Genomic DNA, 23,050 nt, shown 5'->3' with positions numbered 1-23,050 from the left:
AGTCATTACTACAACTCTTCTGTAACCACCTCATTGACTCCAAGTAATAAAACAGATGCAAAATAACAACAACCACTGACAATACTGAGCGGAAAATAATTTTATTGTATTGTTTTCAATTTCAACTGACATTATCTGCAGATAAGCAAGTATCCATGTGGCCCCTTTCCACATACAAAACTCAAAGGACAAAAAAACATAAGCAATACAAACACCTTAGTTTTACAGTACACTCTGGGGCACTTTGAATGGATTGTGCAACATCATACACATTATATAGCAGCTGCAGGGTAACAGTGCTGGCAATGACTATACTGTGGATTACATTGCTAAATTATAATCACGCTGTCAGAGACTTTAGATATCGGCGTGTCAAAGTCATAAAATAGTAGATGGTTTATTGTCACATACACCAGATAGGTGCAGTAAAATGTGCAGTTTTACAAGGTCAGCCATAGTAGCACGGCACCCCTGGAGTAGGGTTACGTGCATTGCTCAAGGGCACATTGATGGATGTTCTACCTTGTCGGCTAGGGTATTCGAACCAGCAATCTTTCGGTTACTGACCCAACGCTCTAACCGCCAGGCTACCATATGGTGTATGGCACATACACTACATAACCAAAAGTATGTGGACACCGCTTCAAATGAGTTGATTCGGCTATTTCAGCGACACCCGTTGCTGAAAAGGTGTATGAAATCGAGTACACCGCCATGCAATCTCCATAGACAAACATTGGCAGTAGAATGGCCTTACTGAAGAGCTCAGTGACTTTCAACGTGGCACCATCATAGGATGCCATCTTCCCAACAAGTCAGTTCGTCCAAATTTCAGCCCTGCTAGAGCTGCCGCAGGCAACTGTAAGTGCTGTTATCGTGAAGTGGAAACGTCTAGGAGCAACAACAGCTTAGCTGAGGAATTGGTAGGCCACAGAAGCTCACAGGATGGGACCGCCGAGTGCTGAAGTGAGCAAAAATCATGTCCTCGCTCTCAACAATTACTACAGAGTTCCAAACTGCCTCTGGAAGCAACGTCAGCACAAGAACTGTCTGTCGGGAGCTTCATGAAATGGGTTTCCACTTGGTGGTGGAGAAATAATGGTCTGGGGCTGCATTTTATGGTTGGGACTAGGCCCCTTAGTTCCAGTGAATGGAAATCTTAACGCTACAGCATACAATGACATTCTAGACGATTCTGTGCTTCTAACTTTGGGGCAACAGTTTGGGGAAGGCCCTTTTCTGTTTCAGCATGACAATGCCCCCATGCACAAAGTGAGGTCCATACAGAAATGGTTTGTTGAGATCGGTATCAAAGAACTTTACTGGCCTGCACAGAGCCCTGACCTCAACCCCATCGAACACCTTTGGGATGAATTGGAACGTCGACTGCGAGCCAGGCCCAACATCATTGGGCAAACTCACTAATGCTCTTGTGGCTGAATGGAAGCAAGTCCCGGCAGCAATGTTCCAACATCTAGTGAAAAGCCTTCCCAGAGAAGTGGAGGCTCTTATAGCAGCAAAGGGGGGACCAACTCCATATTAATGCCCATGATTTTGGAATGAGATGTTCGATGAGCAGGTGTCTACATACTTTTGGCGATGCAGTGTAAATACTGTATTAAATTAGTTCAGTTTGGATGTACTCATTCTTAATTAGGGACAAATAAGAATGAGTGTCTATGCAAGGATTCCATTTAATAACATTATTAATTTCAGTGGTCTTTGAAATATCAAGTGCTTGGTAAATGGAATACATCTTAAGTAAGATAAATAAATAATTGAGACATAACTACATTGCTATATAAGATGTAATAAGTTCATTATCAAAATTTTTAAAAAGCAATGAAATGTTATGAATGTCCATATAGAAATGGTACTTCTTCATTATTCAGAACTAAGTAAAATGCTAGAAAAGAAAGGAAAACATCTGTCAACCAAATAAATATTTTTTTCTCGTCATAAGTAGCTAAATAATAACATTCGCTCTGACACTCAAATACGAATAATTATAAGCACATATCCTGCAGGAAGCAGGATAACATATAAACAAACGCCTGGAATTATTCCTGTTAAAACAAAGGAAATACAAGAGCCAATATAGTGGTTTAGAAATGTGCTGGGAGATGGCTACTGGGCATAGTCCTTAAAGACACAGAGTGAGCTATATAAGCTCCTATGAAGGTTTGGAGATGTTTGAATGGTGATGCTACAGTCATTATGACTCCTGTTTGTGCTTCATCATCCACACAGCATTCTTAGTATTTCCACAATATCCCTCTAGGTGGCGCTGCTATACCATTAGCTACCTATCTCGGCAGAACAATTATCTGTGCCATGTATTCAACAAACGTATCAATGTTTTAACATTTTCAAAAGCATTCATGTTAGTAATATACAGAAAAGTAGACTGTGCATGTTGCACATTTGACATATGCCTTGCACCTTGTGTGTCATATTTGGTCCATATTTGTACGAATGGCTTAAATCTCAAGACAAGAAGTAACAATGATCATCCTCACAGGCCAAGGCAGGTCAGAGATCCTACATTCTATGCTCCCGTGTGGTTCTGTATAATGCCTTAAATAGGTTTAAATAAGCACCACTTCATGAACCAGAGATGATGGTGATTGTAGAGACAGTAGTGGATCATCAAGCAGAAGAAGCATGGGGACTATGGGAAGTCTGAAAGGTGTATTTGAGTGCTTATAGTTTTACCTGTCTGTAAACAAATCATGGCTCAGCTAAAACCACTACAGTAAAAACATTATCATAATAACACATTACAAGATACAATCCAGAGAAAAGGGAGATTTCAAGTAACCTCAGGAAACTTTGTTGAATGCGCTGTAGGCCTCCGAAATGTTCAGTAGATTGTTAAGCGACCTCTTTGGGTTACAGTGAGGTCTCCTGGGAAAAGCTGACTGATGTTTCCATCTTGGCGCCATTGGTTGGCTTGTCTGATAGGCACTTAGTAGTGACCTGAGACAAGAGGAGGAAGATATCTTTAATTCAAGTCTTACATAGTCCTTTCATGAGAAGAGTCTTCTCATCACTCAAGTGGCTAGTAACAATGGCATAAGCCAATCACTGTTCATTAAACCAACACAGTGAGGTGCATAATCACAGAGCCAAATTCTAACATCATAGGGCATCTCAACTGCCTGAAGACTATTTATTAAAAGGTTTTATTTTCTTTCACTCTGCTCTCTGCATGATACAGATTCACATTAGACAAGCCCGGCAGAAAGACTGTTCTGTCTTTTGATGTTTACCGGGGTCTTGATGTGGGCAATCTCATGACATATGAGACAGCTTCAAAATGGCTGTCAATATGAAAGAACAAGCAGACTAGTGACCTGACCTCTGTCGTGTGATACATCATTCAAGGAAAAGGTCACAAGTGATTGAGGGGTTGACCTTTCAGCAGAAAGAAAAAAGAAAAGAGAAAATCTCTCTGAGGGAAAAGGAGAGAACGTGACTTACTGCTTGAAGAGTTTTGCTGTCAATGCCCATGTTGACATTGTTCCTTTTCAGTTCTGATTTTATTAAGGCTGAAACAAACAAAATAAAGTAATTAAGAGAGCCTCAAACAATATATAAACATAAACATTTGTGGCGTAGCCTTCATAGTATTGTTATGTATTTTATTGTATTCTATTGTATTCTCAGTCTGTTTCAGTTTTCATAGCAGAAGGGGAATCATTTGGAAGACATCCATACTCCACAGAACAGAGCAGAACAGATGAGTGCAGAACAGATCAGAGCAGTGAGCCAACCAACCTGTGAGAAAGATACCCAGGAAGATCCAGACACAGAGGAACAGGTTCCCAGCCAGGGGCCTATAGTTTGTTGTCAGTTTCCCCTGGATCAAAGTAAAAAGAATCCCAAAGATCTGAGGGAAGAAGGTAATATGAGAGTGAGAAAACATTGGACACCTGTATTTTCTCAATGGTATACAAGGATTATACTGACTGACAAAACAGATTGTCTTCCCACTTGGCAGAGAAGCTTAAAATGTATGAAGAATCAGAATAGAAAGTATATAATGTGTGGATATATACTTGTTTGAAAATGGGTGTGGTTAGGGTAAGGTTACACAATATACGGTGAAGAGGAGGACACATTTTGTGTTTTGAATGAGAATGCACAAAAGTATTTACCTGAAAAAATCTCTGTAGGCAGTCATACATGGTTCCACAAACAATGAAAAAGACTTGTGATTGTTAGCACGTGTTTGGGGCTTACCTGTGCAAAAGCATTAAGGAGACCAGAGGATGTCCCTTCTGATTCAGGATATGTAATTTCAACCCCAAACTCAAAGCCAAGCGGAAGGTAACCTGTCATGAAGAACCTACAGAATGACAAAATCATATCAGTGAACCATGGCTGCCCTCAGGGAAAACAGACGGCTTTATCGCGATGCCGTTGTTTTGGTTGAACATAGCCTCTGGCCACCACATAGGTAATAAAGTGGCATTGTGTGCGTGTGGCTGTTTACCTTCAAAACATGCAAGAGCAAGAGGAACTGGTGACAAAATAAGCAACGACAAGAAAAAGAGGTGCCTGTTTTTTAAACGCCATACTGTTCACTAGATCTTCCTGTTGGCACAATGTTGACACTGGCAATTACAACTTTATTACTTCTTAATTATCATTTCAAGCACTTATTTACAACTTTAGAACAAACCAGGTCATCATGGTCGACAAGAACGTGTTCTTAATTGACTTACCTGTATAAATAAAGGTGAAACGATACAAAAAAATACAAAGAAGGGTTATCTTACCCCAGCACCCCAGCAGTGAAGAACACCAGGTAAATACGGTTGAGGTTCAGAGTGAAGCTGAACAGCACCATACCAATGAAAGACAGGATGTACACTATCAGAGTGGTCATTCTGAGGAACAAGCACAGGACAGAACATCGTTGGGAATAAAAGTGGATGTTCTATACAGAGGCTCACAATTGAAGAGGGAAAAGGCCGGTAATCGTGGGCAGGGAAAATGTACAACGTCACTCTCACGTTCATCATTCTCTCTATGTCTCAGGGACTTACTGCACATAGCCCATATAAGTTGACTTTGTAATGAATGACTTCATAGCTTGCTGAAAATGTCACTGATTCTAACCATTGGTTTCATTCCCAACCCAGCACCTGTATGAATAGCATATCAGAACGCATCACAGTTCTCCAGAGGATAATAAGTTAAGCAGAGGGTGACTTTCAGAGCAAATGAGAATGCTTAGTCATGCATGTGAGAAATCTCCCTAAATCTGATTACTAAAACTGAGTTGCATTAAGAGTATGTTACTACAAACCTGTGTTAATTAGATCTGAACTGGCAGGACATCATTTTTGGAACGTACAGCAGGCTGCTTATCTAAAGGATGAGTTGGAACTCATACACTTCAGTTTGTCTTTACAACACTTTCCTTTCTAGTAACCGCAGAGTACTGTATGTCCACAAAAAAGCCACCGCAGCGCACAAAGCCTTCAGAAATAACCGTAAGGCTTTAGATAGACATACTGCAACTGCCTTCTGCAACTCACAATTGCATCATGTGCAACATAGTTTAGTAACTGTGTCACCGAAGAATGCAGTGATTTATGTCACTGGCAGTTGGGCTTGGGGACGGTACCTACTTGTAGGTTTTGGTGTGGTCCAGCCACAGTCCACAGATGATGGAGCCCACCATTCCAGCCACCACCAGGGTCAGGCCAATCCTGCCTGCATTCAGCTCCTGGTTCTGGGGTGAGGAGGTTGATGTTAGTGGAGGGTACAGCAGGCTTTTCCTGGGACATGCGTCCCACTATCATATTCGCATGAAGGGCCACCCACCAAAAAAGGGCCACCACTCATCAGAAAAGCCATTCTGTGACCCAGGAAACAAAACTGCAAAGTTTCAACATCATTACATAGATAGCTTTTTGAATATGTGGTTCAAGACTTGTAAAAGTTTAACATTAGTTCAATATTATGCATCAGAGGTACAATTTCGAAATCATAGCGCATTTTGGGTCATTTCTCCCAGCAACATTATGAGGTTGACATGTCACACATGTGACGCTGTTCATGCTTACAGAAAGCAACATATTTATCGGAACAGAGGAATCTCAAAATAATAAAAGATTAGAAGTTGTTTAAACGTGCTAAATTAATTTTTCTCAGACGCCAAACCAGCGCTTTTTGTAGCTGTCGGCACCTTGAATGTTTTGTGAGCTGTATTAGCTAGCGAACGCTGTGCTGCCTTTAGTTTGGCTAGCAGGAAAAACAAAGCAATGATGGCCTTGTATGCTAAATATATCTGCCAAAGCGACTTCAATTAACTGAGAAAACCAATGCACATGGTTGAAATATATTTCCTTATTTCAGGGTTCATCTGGATCAGTGAAGGACGGGTAACGTGTTGCTTGACCTTATGCAAGGGCGAACACTGAACGGACAAACAGTTCTCTGTTCTGTGTGCCAGTGTGCAACAAAAGTAACCAAGGTGAAAAATGGCAACGTCAGAACGTTGCTAGGGAAATTACCCTGTGATTTCGATGCTAAATATAGTAACTTTGATTAAAGATTGCAGTTTTACACGTTCTGAATGAGACAGTGTTACTGTTCATAATATTATCTATATGTTTGATGGGTGGCTCTTGAACTAACATGGCTAAAGCGGAAAAACTCACCAGAAGCGGGCAGGCAGAGCAAGCAGAGATAGGCGAATGGAAAGGACAGGACAGGCAGAACAGTGACTACATGCTAGCAGGATAGTCCATAACTCCAATCATCTTTGCTGATAGGGATGTTTGGTTTCCATACATGGATGAATTGGTCTAATTTAGCATGTATGGTAAAGCCTCAACCCATAGCTACCTCTTCCAGTTCAAATGAGCTCTAAAAAAAACTTTAATAATGACAACATTTGTATTGTTTTTTTGTGTGTGACTGCAGCGACTGCGATAAAACGCAAAAATAGAGACACTTTCTCACTGAGCGAGGCGTCAAAGCAGACAACCCACCCGCCCTCAATTGGGTCATTATAATTCAAAACAATGTATTCAAAAATAGATCACATACACCCCTTGCATGCTTGCCTTTGGTGAGTTTAGGCCATAAGCTAAAACTTGAGGCTCAAGAGGACACCAGACAAAATATGGCCTGGATGCATGCATACTTTAGAAAGGACAGCCGCACGCTCTAGGAGCTCAGATGCAATACTTTAATAACCAACGTTTCGACAGCCAAGCTGGACGCATGTATAACCTTAAAGCTGGTCACATGGTCTGTCGGTTTAGGGGGTACAGTTCAGGGATTTATGGAAAGTCTGTGCAGTGAGAGGAGGCTGCTACTAGAGTTCACGGAATGTTGCTTGTCTTTCAGTCTTTCAACCAACCCTGACTGTCTCTCTACTCCAAGGGTAGCAGGCATGCGTGAAAAGTGGTTATGAACTACAAACAGGAGACAATGGATTCGTGCCCTGTCGGGGTTTGAGCGCTCATTTAACTCCATCTGTTTCCAGAGAAAGCCTTTTCCATTAAGTGTGTTACTTTTGTGCCGTTCCAGAGCTTGTGTTTGATCTAGCTATGCATGTAGTAAATCAACCCATCAAATAATCCAGATTTTCCGTAATTGGAACACACATTTTGTACTCCACTTACCTCGTAACAAGCCATAATCATCTGATTGAGAAGTGTTGACACAGAGTAGAAAGAACCAGTCATGATACCTAAAAGAAAATGTATTTATTTGACTGTTTTATCCCGACATAGTGATTAACTTCAATAATCTGTATAGTACACACAAAACCATGAAGTTTAACTGAACACCAACAAAAGAAACTCAAATTCAAAAAAAGGATTAGCTAATAACTGGACTGAGCACCGACTGAGCAGTCAGTCTGCCTTGGAGTGTATGGGGTTGAAGACAGAATGATCTCATAATGAACAACTATGCCCAGGAAACAATCAGTGGAATGGACAGAATGCTACAAGAGACTTTGAAGGACATCACACAGGATAATTGTCCTAGCCCCAGATCTGTGTGTGCTTTGGTCAACACCTCAAACTTTCATTGTCATGTCATAAACGTTGTGACGCCAACAAACACAACAGATGAGTTAGCTAAAGCACAGACCTGAGTCCAGGCTACTGGCAAATAGTCAGGTGTCTCACCATAACTTTTCAGAAGCTTTAGGTTACTGCATGTAATACAGAAGTAATACCATAGTTATAGTGTAGTTACAAGATAAGGTGTAAGATAAGGGAAGATTATAAGTCAGGTGTCTCACCATAACTAATGAGCAGTAGGATGAAAGGTTTGTTCTTGAACAGGTTGATGATGGACTGTCGGTAGGAGTAGTCTTCAGGAGCACAGTCAAGTAGGACAGCCTGAGCTTGGCTGGGAGGTAGTGGGGGTCTGTCTTCCATGACTAGGAGCAAAGAGACACAGACAACATCAACACATTTGTCTGGAAAGTAGTGGGGGTCTGTATTTTATGCCTAGGAGAGAAGTGGCATAGTCAACACTAACACTGTATTTACAGTTTTACAACATAATGGACAAGTGTTTCTCTGTTTCTTGCTTCAAAAGCACTCAGTAGCATATGACTGCAATGACTCCTATGCAATCCTGGTTTACGTTGGTATGTTTGAATGGTTGGTATGTTTGTATTGTATCCGTAGCCTGTGGAAAATATAAGTGCAGTCTTCTGGACCTATGGAGTTTGTTGCTACAGTGACTATGATGTGCTGTCCACCGGGTGCATTTCAGATGGCCTGACAAGGCTCGTCTCAACTGAATTACCAATTACAGTCAAGATGAACAGAGCAGTGGAGACTACAGCCGTCCCATAAAACATAACGCTGATGTTGTGTCCCATCAGCTCCATGTCTTCCACGGTGTTGGGGACCAGGACAGGGGGAAGCAGGAAGCCAATAGCAACGCCCAGCTAAAGAGGGATCAGACAAATTCATCAATGTCACACATACTCCATCAAAATACAGAAATGTCATTTTTAGACAGCAGTAAAACATGTCCACAGCATTAGCCTGTAACATTTACAATGTGATTAGGCTTAAGGATTCATTCGGAGCCCCTCATCACGTGACTCAATAGGCCTACACACCTGGTTACCTAGCACGGCTGTTGCACATGCGGTAGACACCTCCTTCGGGCCAAACCACACTGATGCAATCCTAGAGGGCAGCCCGAGGATGAAGACTTGGGCTACGGAACATATGATCTGTGCAGTCACTGTTACACCGAAAAGATCGGGCCGGACGCTGGCGCATTTCACCCACGCACCGACGCAGTTCAAACCCGCGCCCATAAGGGCTGTCAATTTCAGTCCTTTTTTATCCAGTAACCATGTTGCGGGGAAGATCAAAGGCACATACGCCACCATGTATACAATTGACAGCCAATCGATCTTGTCGCTGGATACATTGTAGAAGTGGGCGAAAATGTTGGTGATGATGCTGTACTGGATCCATTGAAATGCGTTGACGAGGGAGTAGAGGCTGAACACAGCTAAAACGGCGAATCTTCTCCAAAAGAGCTTAGTTTCGATACATTTTTCATCTCCAGGAAGCATAGCCTGTTTCTCATCTGGAGGTATCTCCTGTTCCAACGCCTTCGAGTCCAGTTCTGTCAGATGTGCCGCTCCATTCGTTAGGTCGGAGTACTGATCCCCGGTTGGGACTACTCCGTTATGCACCGGCGTCTTGATGTCTATTTCAGATGCGTTGTCAAGCCGCAAATGCTCCTGTACTAACTCGCCAGCCACCATGATGCTGGGCCGACGTTGCCTATCTCTCTATACCTTATAGTCAGGAAGTACGTTTACACAAAATAGGGCAGAGCCAACATTCAGTCAGTAGGTAATACAACAACTATTCATACCGTTTAGAAAAATACCTTTAAAAATGTTGTTGGCTATCTGTATTATTGGCTCTCATATAAAGCGCCTTCTTTCGCATGGTAGCCTATGTCGGTGGCGCTTTAGTGGATGTGCAGGGGATGGGGGCAGGGTGCATTTACATCACACAACTCACACATGGAGGCCTTCCGATGATGACTCTGACCAATCAAAATGCAGGATTTGGAGGGCTCTCCGGAGGGAAGGTGTTATAGTAGCCCTAACTCTACAGTACGGTTATATTCGCACCGGTCTATATGCCTGATAGACGAATAAAAAATATTGTGATAATAATTTGCTGTTATTCAAATAAACTGCATAATTTCCTAAATAGCATTGAGGTTGTTCAAAGGTGGAATCGTTCGTTAGTGACACATGGTCTCCTCAATTATCTCTCCCTAATCCTAATTTTAGTTAAATCTGCTGCCTAGCCTATTGGACACTCGCACTAGAAAGCTAACGTTTAGACAATGTGTAATGAAACCATCCACCTCAATGACATAGGCCAAAAAAATATATATTTGCTCAGTTAATTGTAGGCCTTAATAGCTACAACAGATGTATAGATGGGATGTTACACTTGTATCAGGCCAGGGCGTATTGATGCATTTGAAAACGTGGGTCTTCAACTCATCCTCAGATTTACCCATTTTCAAAAGGTTACTTTTCAAGAGCCACTGGCACACGTAACTCACTTCCACCATACCATTAGGAATTATAATCATTTAGTAATTGAATTGGATCTGTACGATGTCACAGTTAGCTTTGTTGCGCGACATTCTCAGGTTTCTAAATCCATGGAAGCCGCAGCGGGGTAGAAGGCACAAAAAAAGCGCCCATTACAACACCTCATTCATTATACACCACATAATTTGGCTGCTATTTGCTATAGCGCAATGGCGACCCATCATTCAGGGCAGGTGGAGCAGAACCCCAGCTGTTTTAGCCCCACCTGTGTAGATAAATATATATATATATATATATATATATATATATATATATATATATATATATATATATATATATATATACAGTGTCTTGCGAAAGTATTCGGCCCCCTTGAACTTTGCGACCTTTTGCCACATTTCAGGCTTCAAACATAAAGATATAAAACTGTATTTTTTTGTGAAGAATCAACAACAAGTGGGACACAATCATGAAGTGGAACGACATTTATTGGATATTTCAAACTTTTTTAACAAAACAAAAACAGAAAAATTGGGCGTGCAAAATTATTCAGCCCCTTTACTTTCAGTGCAGCAAACTCTCTCCAGAAGTTCAGTGAGGATCTCTGAATGATCCAATGTTGACCTAAATGACTAATGATGATAAATACAATCCACCTGTGTGTAATCAAGTCTCCGTATAAATGCACCTGCACTGTGAGTGTCTCAGAGGTCCGTTAAAAGCGCAGAGAGCATCATGAAGAACAAGGAACACACCAGGCAGGTCCGAGATACTGTTGTGAAGAAGTTTAAAGCCGTATTTGGATACAAAAAGATTTCCCAAGCTTTAAACATCCCAAGGAGCACTGTGCAAGCGATAATATTGAAATGGAAGGAGTATCAGACCACTGCAAATCTACCAAGACCTGGCCGTCCCTCTAAACTTTCAGCTCATACAAGGAGAAGACTGATCAGAGATGCAGCCAAGAGGCCCATGATCACTCTGGATGAACTGCAGAGATCTACAGCTGAGGTGGGAGACTCTGTCCATAGGACAACAATCAGTCGTATATTGCACAAATCTGGCCTTTATGGAAGAGTGGCAAGAAGAAAGCCATTTCTTAAAGATATCCATAAAAAGTGTTGTTTAAAGTTTGCCACAAGCCACCTGGGAGACACACCAAACATGTGGAAGAAGGTGCTCTGGTCAGATGAAACCAAAATTGAACTTTTTGGCAACAATGCAAAACGTTATGTTTGGCGTAAAAGCAACACAGCTCATCACACTGAACACACCATCCCCACTGTCAAACATGGTGGTGGCAGCATCATGGTTTGGGCCTGCTTTTCTTCAGCAGGGACAGGGAAGATGGTTAAAATTGATGGGAAGATGGATGGAGCCAAATACAGGACCATTCTGGAAGAAAACCTGATGGAGTCTGCAAAAGACCTGAGACTGGGACGGAGATTTGTCTTCCAACAAGACAATGATCCAAAACATAAAGCAAAATCTACAATGGAATGGTTCAAAAATAAACATATCCAGGTGTTAGAATGGCCAAGTCAAAGTCCAGACCTGAATCCAATCGAGAATCTGCGGAAAGAACTGAAAACTGCTGTTCACAAATGCTCTCCATCCAACCTCACTGAGCTCGAGCTGTTTTGCAAGGAGGAATGGGAAAAAATTTCAGTCTCTCGATGTGCAAAACAAATAGAGACATACCCCAAGCGACTTACAGCTGTAATCGCAGCAAAAGGTGGCGCTACAAAGTATTAACTTAAGGGGGCTGAATAATTTTGCACGCCCAATTTTTCCGTTTTTGATTTGTTAAAAAAGTTTGAAATATCCAATAAATGTCGTTCCACTTCATGATTGTGTCCCACTTGTTGTTGATTCTTCACAAAAAAATACAGTTTTATATCTTTATGTTTGAAGCCTGAAATGTGGCAAAAGGTCGCAAAGTTCAAGGGGGCCGAATACTTTCGCAAGGCACTGTATATTTGGCCTGTTTTGCATGTTATTTTGGCATTCATCTGTGTCACATATCAGTTTGCTAACAATGTCAAAAACAAAATACAGTGCATTCTGAAAGTATTCAGACCCCTTGACTCTTTCCACATTTTGTTACTTTACAGCCTTATTCTAAAATGGTTTCAATAGTTTTTTCTCATCAATGTGCACACAATACCCCATAATGACAAAGTAATTTGAGGAAATGTATTAAAACTTTGTTGAAGCAGTGACTACAGACTCAAATCTTCTTGGGTATGACGTTACAACTTGGCACACCTGTATTTGGGGAGTTTCTCCCATTATTTTTAGCAGATCCTCTCAAGCTCTGTCAGGTTGAATGGGGAACGTCGCTGCACAACTATTTTCAAGTCTCTCCAGTGATGTTCGATCAGGTTCAAGTCCGGGCTCTGGCTGGGCCACTCAAGGACATTCAGTGGCTTGTCCCGAAACCACTCCTGCTCTGTCTTGGCTGTGTGCTTAGGGTTGTTGTCATGTTGGAAGGTGAACCTTTGCCCCAGTCTGAGGTCCTGGTGCTCTGGAGCAGGTTTTCATCAAGGATCTCTCTGTACTTTGCTACATTCATCTTTCCTTCGATCCTGACCAGTCTCCCAGTCCCTGCCGCTTAAAAACATCCCCACAGCATGATGATGCCACCACCATGCTTCACCATAGGGATGGTGCCAGGTTTCCTCCAGACGTGACGCTTGGCATTCAGGCCAAAGAGTTCAATCTTGGTTTCGTCAGACCACAGAATCTTGTTTCTCATTGTCTGAGAGTTCTTTGGGTGCCTTTTAGCAAACTCCAAGCGGGCTGCCATGTGCCTTTTACTGAGGAGTGGCTTCCGTCTGCCACTCTAATATAAAGGCCTGATTGGTGGAGTGCTGCAAAGATGGTTGTCCTTCTGGAAGGTTCTCCCATCTCCACAGAGGAACTCTGAAGCTCTGTCAGACTGAACATCAGGTTCTTGGTCATCTCCCTGACCAAGGCCTATGTCCCCTGATTGCTCAGTTTGGCCTGGCGGGTAGCTCTAGGACGAGTCTTGGTGATTCCAAACATCTTCCATTTAAGAAGGATGGAGGACTCTGTGTTCTTTGGAACTTTCAATGCTGCAGGAATGATTTGGTATCATTTCCCAGATCTTTGCCTCGACACGTTCCTGTCTCGGAGCTCTACGGACAATTCCTTCGACCTCATGGCATGGTTTTTGCTCTGACATGCACTGTCAACTGTGGGACCTTACATAGACAGGTGTGTGCCTTTCCAAATCAATTGAATTTACCCAAGGTAGATGGCAATCAAGTTGTAAAAACATCTCAAGGATGATCAATGGAAACAGGATGCACCTGAGCTCAATTTCGAGTCTCATAGCAAAGGGTCTGAATAATTATGTAAGTAAGTTATTTCTGTTTTATTTGTATTTATTTTTTTAAACGGTTTTTGCTTTGTAATTATGGGGTATTGTGTGTAGATTGATTAACCATAAAAAAATGTAATCCATTTCAGAATAAGGCTGTAATGTAACAACATTTGGAAAAGACAAGGGGTATGAATACTTCCAGAATGCACTGTATATTGAGTTAATAAAGCTGCATACAAACGTGGTCTCTTTTTTGCTTTCTTGAATAAGGCAGGTCCAAAATGCAGGTGTTTCAGCCTAGCTCAGTGCTTTTTGTGGTTGAGGGGCAGCCATCAGAAAATACAACGCATATGTGTTTGTAATCTTCTCTAATTGCGCAGTGATTGGTTGAGTGTTCTATCACTCATGGGGACACTACGTCACCACAGAATCTACAGGGCGAGCTAAGCAATTCAAGCCCCCTTAGGTGCTGCCATAGATTTACATTCAAAGTCCCCATCCAAGAAGGCTCATTGTCCAACAGATAAAGATCATTGACCAACAGATACAATTATGTGAAATCACGTTATATCTACCATAGCGTTGATTGGACTGATCATGCCAACATCATACTTTCAAAATCTTAGCTAGCAAGCTTGACAAGCAGTCATCATCATGAATTATATCAACAATCTACTGGAAAATCATTTATAACCCTTTTTATATGAAGAGAAATTATAGATAAAACGTATCGGTGCTCACCGGACATTGGACATAAACATTACACAAGAAGTCAGAAATCGCAACTTCAACAATGAGTGGATTGGAAGGAATCAGTGGCTAACTGCAAGCGTTGCAAAGCAATCACTATTTTGCGTCCTCTGCCTGCTATTTGGTGGAGAGGGTGTGTGGTCCAAGTCTGGATTTAAGGATTTAAAACATCTATCGCTTAAGAGGATAAACATTCACACACAACACCATGGGCCAGAAAAGGCTGAATACATTGAGAATTCTGTCAATCCAGCATGACTTCTACCGCTTTCAAAACAACTGGAAACTCGCAATTGGGAAATCTCAGACTTCAGTGAGTTCAAAACAACTGGGAACTCAGAAAAAAATGAGCTCCGACTGAGAAAATAGGTTTTGAAAGGTCATCCAACTCAGAATTCCAAGTCGGGAAATCAGGCCTCTTTCTAGAGCTCCAACCTGAAGATCACCGACATCATGATTTTTTTTCCATATTTCCCAGATGTCATGAAAGCACCATGAATCCAGAGAATGTGTCACGCCCTGACCTTAGTTATCTTTGTTTTCTTTATTATTTTGGTTAGGTCAGGGTGTGACTTTTTGTATTTTCTAGGTGTTACCTTGTCTAGGGTTTTTTGTACATCTATGAGGTTTTGGTTTGTCTAGGTATATATAGGTCTATGGTGGCCTGAATTGGTTCCCAATCAGAGGCAGCTGTTTGTCGTTGTCTCTGATTGGGGATCCTATTTAGGTTGCCATTTTCCATGTTGGTTTTGTGGGTTATTGTCTATGTGTAGTTGCATGTCAGTTCTCGTGTCACGTAGCATCACGGTCGTTTTGTTTAGTTTGTTCAGTGTTTATTCTTCATTAAAAAAAGTATGTATTCTTATCACGCTGCGCCTTGGTCTCCTCGTTATGACGAACGTGACAGAATGCTAGACTTTGATGACAAAATTTGCCCACAAGAAGGACCGCCGTGCCACCTTCCTGTTCAAGTGAGCATAGCACAATCCAAAAAATGTATTGTATGCTGCTACATACATGATTTAATATACCAGGGAGATATGCATACTGTAGCTAAGAAATTAATACTAAGTGTATGTTGTGTAGTAAACTATTAGTAGCCCATGTGTCTCACCCTAATAATTTGGTCCCTCTCCCCCTCAGAACTTTGCCTACTGTTCTGAATAAGTGGTGCACATGTAGCCTATAGCCTATTTTAGAGAAATGTCATCATCTAATATTGTAAAAGCTTTCATTGTCTGCTCATTTGCCCCCATTATATATTGTTCTGACTTGGTGTACAGGAATAAAACTAAGAGCGACCCATGTTCTGAATTCTGTCGCTGTACATTTCAAAAGTCCTGAACAAATAGTTATATTGACTACGTCCGTCTTAACTTGCTCCTCGAAATTACGGCTTGCCTCTAATCCGCTCATTGTTCCCTCATGGCATAGTTTGTACATCTCAATTGTTATAGGCCTATTGCTTATATAGGTCTATCCCATTAGTACTGTGTTGTATTGATAGATTTAGGCAGTGTTGGAAGGATTTAATTGTTTTGCTTGCTTTATGTTATAATTAGCTCATGTGATTTTCTTCATGAGGAGGGGATACTATATAACGTTGTTGGGTCTGTTACCATGTGACAGTCTCTTCACATTCAAATATATGTTTTCAACAAAAAGTTCAGTAATATGACCCATGTAATTCCAGTTGATATAGCGAGGGTTGTTTTGTTTGTCTGTGGGTCGGTATATTGTCTTTAAAAGTGGATCATATTTTCCGTCCCTTTTAAACCACATAGGCCTGATAAAATATTTCAAATGGTCGGCTATCTGCGTCTCTCTCCTCCTCTGTGCTGACTCAAAGAAGAGTAAAGTTAAGGCCTCAACATCTTGCTGAATCTTCTGTACCAACATCTATCAGAATTTCTGTCGGTGTCCATTGAAGTGCTGAACGAATAGACCTACCTCGTCGCAGCACGTTTGCATGCACTTGCTTATACTTGGAGCTAAGTGTTAATGATACAAAAACAAACTTTATGAATTTACTCAACATAAATGTACTAATGTTTGTGTATGGTGCAAAAGTCAAAACTCTATGTTGGCGTTCATTATTATTGAAGGAGAATGTGATTCTTATCGACTTATCCACAAGCAGTCAGTAGAAACCACATTTGTTTCTGCAAGTCAGGCATATCAGCTATGATTTTTTTTTAAGCAGTAAATGAGGCTGAATGAACTGTTTCGCTGCCAGACGAGACTCTGCTGATGGCCAGGTGTAGCCGTAGGAAGGAGTCACTCCATGGTGCTGAAAGGAAAGCTCCACTGTCGGGAGAGCATTTTGTACTGTAGGGCTTAAGTTTTTTGGGCACCGTTTTTCACCGTTACAGCAATTCATTTTTTTGTGTGTTTTGTTGTGTAGTGGCTTTGCTGGCATGCATCTAAAAAAAATGTTGAGTTTGCCCCACCAACATTTACATGCCGAAATTACCACTGCTACAGTGGTGTTAGAAAGCTTGGTTATGGGAATGAACAGAGAAGATACATTTTGACTGTCATTTGCAAATTGTCTGCGACTTCAAGTCACTCCCGGGCAGAGACTCCGGAGCAACGGTCCGTTTTGGACAGCAGGACATGTCACCAAATACCAGGCGCAAAGACGTAAGCATTGCCATTGTCATAGCCATTGATTGCTGATTTTTATGTGTGACCATAGACATTGATGTTAGTGTCTGCTGACTGTCAGGATTTCTGGATTATGCTATGACATGTTTTTCCCACCATGAACGTGGTCTTTAAAATTCTGCTCAAATTGAAACCATGTGATGGCTAATAATAAAAACTCATGGATAGTGACATTTTTATATTTTTCAAGGGCCACCTGGTATGACCAGAGGAACAAAAGACCCACCTTGGCCCGAGTGGCGCAGCGGTCTAAGGCACTGTGTCTCAGTGCAAGCGGCGTCACTACAGTCCCTGAATAGAATCCAGGCTGAATCACATTAGGCCGTAATTGGGAGTCCCATAGGGCGGTGCACAGCTGACTGGTGTGTTCACGGGAATATTCAATCTCTCCCTATCCCAGTCTGCTGTCCCCACATGCTTCAAGATGGCCACCATTGTTCCTGTACCCAAGAAGGCAAAGGTGACTGAACTTAATGACTATCGCCCTGTAGCACTCACCTCTGTCATCATGAAGTGCTTTGAGAGAGAGGCCAAGAATTATATCACCTCTACCTTACCTGCCACCCTAGACCCACTTCAATTTGCTTACCGCCCCAATAGATCCACAGACGATGCAATCGCCATCACTCTGCACACTGCCCGATCCCATCTGGACAAGAGGATTCCATATGTAAGAATGCTGTTTAGTGACTATAGCTCAGCATTCAACACCATAGTACCCTCCAAGCACATCATTAAGCTCATGGCCCTGGGTCTGAACCCCACCCTGTGCAACTAGGTCCTGGACTTCCTGATGGGCCGCCTCCAGGTGGTGACGGTAGGAAACATCACCTCCACTCCGCTGATCCTCAACACTGGGGCCCCACAAGGATGCGTGCTCAGCCCCCTCCTGTACTCCCCGCCTCCAACTCAATCATCAAGTTTGCAACAGTAGGATGCTTAATTACCAACGATGACGAGACAGCCTACAGGGAGGAGGTGAGGGCTCTGGGAGTGTGGTGCCAGGAATATAACCTCTCACTCAACGTCAACAAAACAAAGGAGATGATCGTGGACTTCAGGAAACAGCAGAGGGTGCACCCATCTATCTACATTGACGGGACCGCAGTAGAGAAGGTGGAAAGCTTCAAGTTCCTTGGCGTACACATTACTGACAAACTGAAATGGACCACACAGACAGACAGTGTGGTGAAGAAGGTGCAACAGAGCCTCATCAACCCTCACAAACTTTTACAGATGCACAATTGAAAGCATCCTGTCTGGCTGTATCACCACCTGGTACAGCAACTGCACTGACCGCAACCGCAAGGCTCTCCAGAGGGTGGTGCGGTCTGCCCAATGCATTACCGGGGGCAAACTACCCACCCTCCAGCACCCAATGTCACAGGAAGGCCAAAAAGATCATCAAGGACATCAACCACCCGAGCCACTGCCTGTTCACCCCGCTGTCATCCAGAAGGCGAGGTCAGTACAGGTGCATCAAAGCTGGGACAGAGAGACTGAAAAACAGCTTCTATCTCAAGGACATCAGACTGGGCTCCCGAGTGGCGCAGCGGTCAAGGCACGGCATCTCGGCATTTGTTAGATATTACTGCACTGTCAGAGCTAGAAGCACAAGCAGTTCGCTACACCCGCAATAACATCTGCTAATCACGTGTATGTGACCAATAAAATTTGATTTGAATTGGCCCAGCGTCATTAGGGTTTGGCCGGGGTAGGCTGTCATTGTAAATAATGTGTTCTTAACTGACTTGCCTAGTTAAATAAAGGTTAAATAAAAATAAACCTATGAACCAGAGGAACAAAAGGCCCATCTGGTATGAACCTGAATTAAATGTCACTTCAATTATACATACAAGGGTCCATCAACATGCACAAACACCAGTCTCCATTTTATTTCACAATTTCATTTTCAGAGATACAGCATGAGAGAACACAATATGAATTAATTTACAAAAAGCCAAGAATTAGACCTATACATTTAGTGTGATGTGTGTGACCCAAGGAACAATCGGAGGGCATTCTCTGTGCTGGCATGAATAACCATTTGAGGTGTGATTCCATTGACTTGAGCAATGCACTCACAGACAAGCAGTGTGTTCTTAGGTTCATTCCTGTACTGGAGAGGGGAGATATATAATACATTTAACGATTCAAAACAACCAGGTTGCTGCTTTCCATAATGTTTCACTCCAAATGATGATAACCCACATGTTTTTCTGCTTCCAAGACAAGAGAGTCTCCAGACACAGGTGTTCCAATGGAATCAGTTTTGGCTCTCTGTTACAACACAGTAACAACACAGTAACAACACAGTCATTATGAGGGGACTCAACGGTAACTATCAAAAATCATGTCTGGTTTTATCACACCATAAGGCCATTTCAGAGTTTTATGTTTTGCAGAAAATGCACACAGCATTTGGCAAAGTGAAAGCAGCCTTTAACCATTCTTTAAAACTTGAAACAAGATCTTTGTATGCATATTCAAAGATCAAGGGGTTAGAAAAGGTAAGGGATTTCTATGACAATGAGGACATACAGTACTGAGAGATTACTGGATTACTGCAGGTTAATGAACAACTATCGCTCACCTGTTCATTCCTGCAGAGACAGCTGGAGAGAAGAAGAAGAAGTACCCTGCCTGCACTTCTTCCACGGCCACTGATGGTTTCCCTGCAAAGTTGTGCATCGAAGCACGAGTGTTTTTAGAAGGCCTTCTAAAAACACATTCATCACTTCAGCAGTCAGGCAGTCCTCTTATGCAATCCTGATTTTAATACACCCACACTGTTCTTTCAGAGTATCTATGGTGACCTTTGCAGCTGATTGGGAATGGATGTTCCTGCGTCACAGAGGAAATGCCCTCAACTTTGGTTACACAACAAGAAACGGTCAGGAGAAATATACTGGTGACAAATAATAACGCTCCGTAATATCCAGTTACAGTGAGACATTCCATGCAAAGCCTGTTCTTATCCCTGCCAAGGACACTGCTCATTGCACTTGCCCACAATCCGATAACATTCATGTAATGGTGTGTCTAGTACACATAGCAATATGGATCAAGGCACTATCCACGATGAACTCACACTGGCAAAGATCCTTGTACATTTGTATTTGCTTGTTGAAAACAGTCAACTGCCCCTATCTATCCTGAAAAGTGGGGGCATACCAAGGTGTGAAGTCAAGACCAATCTGTAATCAAAATAATAAAAAGAGACAGTTTAACAGACGAGGGTCAAAAGAAAAATATCCGAACTGTCAATGATTCAGTCTATTGGCAAAACATAACCTCAGCACAAATCTGAAATGGGCACTGGGCAGTGCAAAGTAGGACCCTGCTTATTGTAAACCAGTTGAACAGTGGGTGGTTAGCCAAAGGTTTCCCAGCCCGTGCCAAAAGTCAGTCAGTCCCACACAAAAACACATGCTGGGAATGTTCAGCTAGAGCGCCCTGTCCCCACCAGCTTACTCTGCGCTGTTATTGAGACATTGTTGACTTTGTCCTAATACTTGCCTCTCTGGGCTCCACCAAATTAACATTGTGAAAAATGGTTTATGACAGACATGCATTCCTTCCAAAGCTCACGCAAAGGATATAGATCATGTAGGGTATCAGCAGGCAGGGTGAATTGTTAGTGATTTAAGAAGTTGTTCTGTGAGAGTTCACATACAGTTTAGCAAGCGGGAGCTCAGGCTTAATAAGTCTAATTTGTTTGCTTTACAGAAGTCACATCATCTTACAGTTTTTACACCAGAATATGACATGTACATTTAAGCATGGTGCAGGGCCAGACAGACCTGCTGCATAGGACTGGTGATCTGATAAGTGGCTTTTCCATAGAATTCTATGAGTAGGCCTACAGTATAGTATATTCGGAAAGTATTCAGAGCCATTGACTTTTTCCACATTTTGTTAGCTTACAGCCTTATTCTAAAATGGATTAAATAAAAAAATGTCCTCAATCTACACACAATACGCCATAATGCAAAGCGAAAACAGGTTTAGACATTTTTGCAAATGTATTACAGATCAAAACAGAAATAGCTTATGCAAATAAGTATTCAGACCCTTTGTTTGGAGACCCAAAATTGAGCTCAGGTGCATCCTGTTTCCATTGATCATCCTTGAGATGTTTCTACAACTTGAGTCCACCTGTGGTAAATTCAATTGATTGGAAATTATTTGGAAAGGCACACACCTGTCTATGTAAGGTCTCACAGTTGACAGTGCAGGTCAGAGAAAAAAACAAGCCATGAGGTCGAAGGAATTGTTTGTAGAGCTCCGAGACAGGATCGTATCGAGGCAAAGATCTGGGGACGGGTACCAAAACATTTCTGCAGCATTGAAGGTCCCCAAGAACAAAGTGACCTCCATTCTTAAATGGAAGAAGTTTGGAACCACCAAGACTCTTCCTAGAGCTGTCCGCCAGTTCAAACTGAGCAATCGGGGGAGAAGAGCCTTGGTCAGGGAGGTGACCAAGAACCTGAGGGTCACTCTGACAGAGCTCCAGAGTTCCTTTGTGGTGATGGGCGAACCTTCCAGAAGGACAACCATCTCTACATCACTCCACACATGGAAGGACAAGGAGATTTTATACTGACGCGGTAACTGGAGGCGATACGTGACAGGGTTGATGCAATGGGTTATCTTGAAGGGACCAATGAAGCGAGGACAGAACTTTATGCAGGGGAGGCAGAGCCGGATGTCTCTGGTAGAGAGCCACACACGCTGACCAGGGTGAAAGAGTGGCGTAGGTCGGCGGCATATGTTGGCAATGCATTTCTGTCTATTAGAGGCTTCCTGCAGATGCCGGTGAGCGGTCTCCCATACACACTCACTACGCCGAAACCAGTCGTCGACAGCTGGGACAGTACCAGGCTCCACCTCCCAGGGAAATATGGGGGGTTGTTAACCAAGGACACACTGAAACGGAGTAAGGCGGAGGGATGAGTGCATGGGTGATTTCTGAGTGTATTCGGCCCAGGCCATATACCGGCTCCAGTCGTGTGGCGAGGCAGAACATTGTTGGCGAAGGTACTTCCCTATTTATTGGTTCAGGTGTTCCGTCTGCCCATTGGTCTGGGGGTGGTACCCGGAGGAGAGGCTGAAGGCGACCTCCAGTCGTTCACAGAATGCTCGTCACACCCGGGAGACAAACTGGGGCCCGCGGTCAGAGATGATGTCCTCTGGAATCCCATACAGACAGAACATCTGCTGGAACATACACTCTGCCAATTCCATGGCAAATGAGGAAGAGGAACCAGACACATTTTTGAAAAACTGTCTACTATGACAAGAATGGTGGTGTTACCAGAGGATTCAGGAAGGTCTGTGATGAAGTCAACAGCTACAGTTGAAGTCGGAAGTTTACATACACTCAGGTTGGAGTCATTAAAACTAATTTTCAACCACTCCACAAATTTCTTGTTCACAAACTATAGCTTTGGCAAGTCAGTTAAGACACAAATCTACTTTGTGCAAGTAATTTTTCCAACAATTGTTTACAGACAGATTATTTCACTTATAATTCACTGTATCACAATTCCAATGGGTCAGAAGTTTACATACACTAACTTGACTATCCCTTTAAACAGCTTGGAAAATGGCCATCAATGACATGGGGAGAAGGGCTGGGCCTGGAAACAGAAGAAGGGGGAGACACAGGCTTAATCCTAGACACATGG

At 42.5% G+C, this 23,050-nt stretch overlaps 1 protein-coding gene and 1 long non-coding RNA gene across 2 annotated transcripts; both read right to left on the bottom strand.

Annotated features, from left to right (window-relative positions):
• Positions 1–85: 85 nt before the first annotated feature.
• On the bottom strand, positions 86–10,001 carry LOC139407132 (choline/ethanolamine transporter FLVCR1-like). The gene is made up of 10 exons (XM_071150559.1): positions 9,116–10,001; positions 8,794–8,938; positions 8,279–8,419; positions 7,650–7,717; positions 5,643–5,746; positions 4,785–4,895; positions 4,246–4,351; positions 3,781–3,892; positions 3,484–3,551; positions 86–2,979 (listed from the first exon to the last, which is right to left on the bottom strand). Exons 1-10 carry the CDS (start codon positions 9,776–9,778, stop codon positions 2,893–2,895), a joined length of 1,605 nt encoding a protein of 534 aa, XP_071006660.1. The 5' UTR covers positions 9,779–10,001; the 3' UTR covers positions 86–2,892.
• A 9,234-nt stretch (positions 10,002–19,235) lies between these two features.
• LOC139407792 (uncharacterized) lies at positions 19,236–20,882 on the bottom strand. The gene is made up of 3 exons (XR_011634125.1): positions 19,954–20,882; positions 19,572–19,640; positions 19,236–19,479 (listed from the first exon to the last, which is right to left on the bottom strand). It is a non-coding gene; the product is annotated as an uncharacterized lncRNA (long non-coding RNA).
• Positions 20,883–23,050: the final 2,168 nt, after the last annotated feature.

This window comes from Oncorhynchus clarkii, chromosome 4 (assembly GCF_045791955.1).
Source record: "Oncorhynchus clarkii lewisi isolate Uvic-CL-2024 chromosome 4, UVic_Ocla_1.0, whole genome shotgun sequence".
NCBI lineage: Eukaryota > Metazoa > Chordata > Actinopteri > Salmoniformes > Salmonidae > Oncorhynchus > Oncorhynchus clarkii.
Note: the sequence above shows the minus strand (reverse complement) of the source record. Positions and strands in the feature narration are given on the sequence as shown.

Coding starts and splice junctions, on each gene's coding strand:
- LOC139407132 (XM_071150559.1), bottom strand. CDS start 9,778: ATGGTGGCTGGCGAGTTAGTACAGGAGCATTTGCGGCTTGACAACGCA. Junction 8,939..9,115: donor CAGCCGTGCTAGGTAACCAG/GTGTGTAGGCCT, acceptor ATCCCTCTTTAG/CTGGGCGTTGCTATTGGCTT. Junction 4,896..5,642: donor GACCACACCAAAACCTACAA/GTAGGTACCGTC, acceptor CTTGTTCCTCAG/AATGACCACTCTGATAGTGT.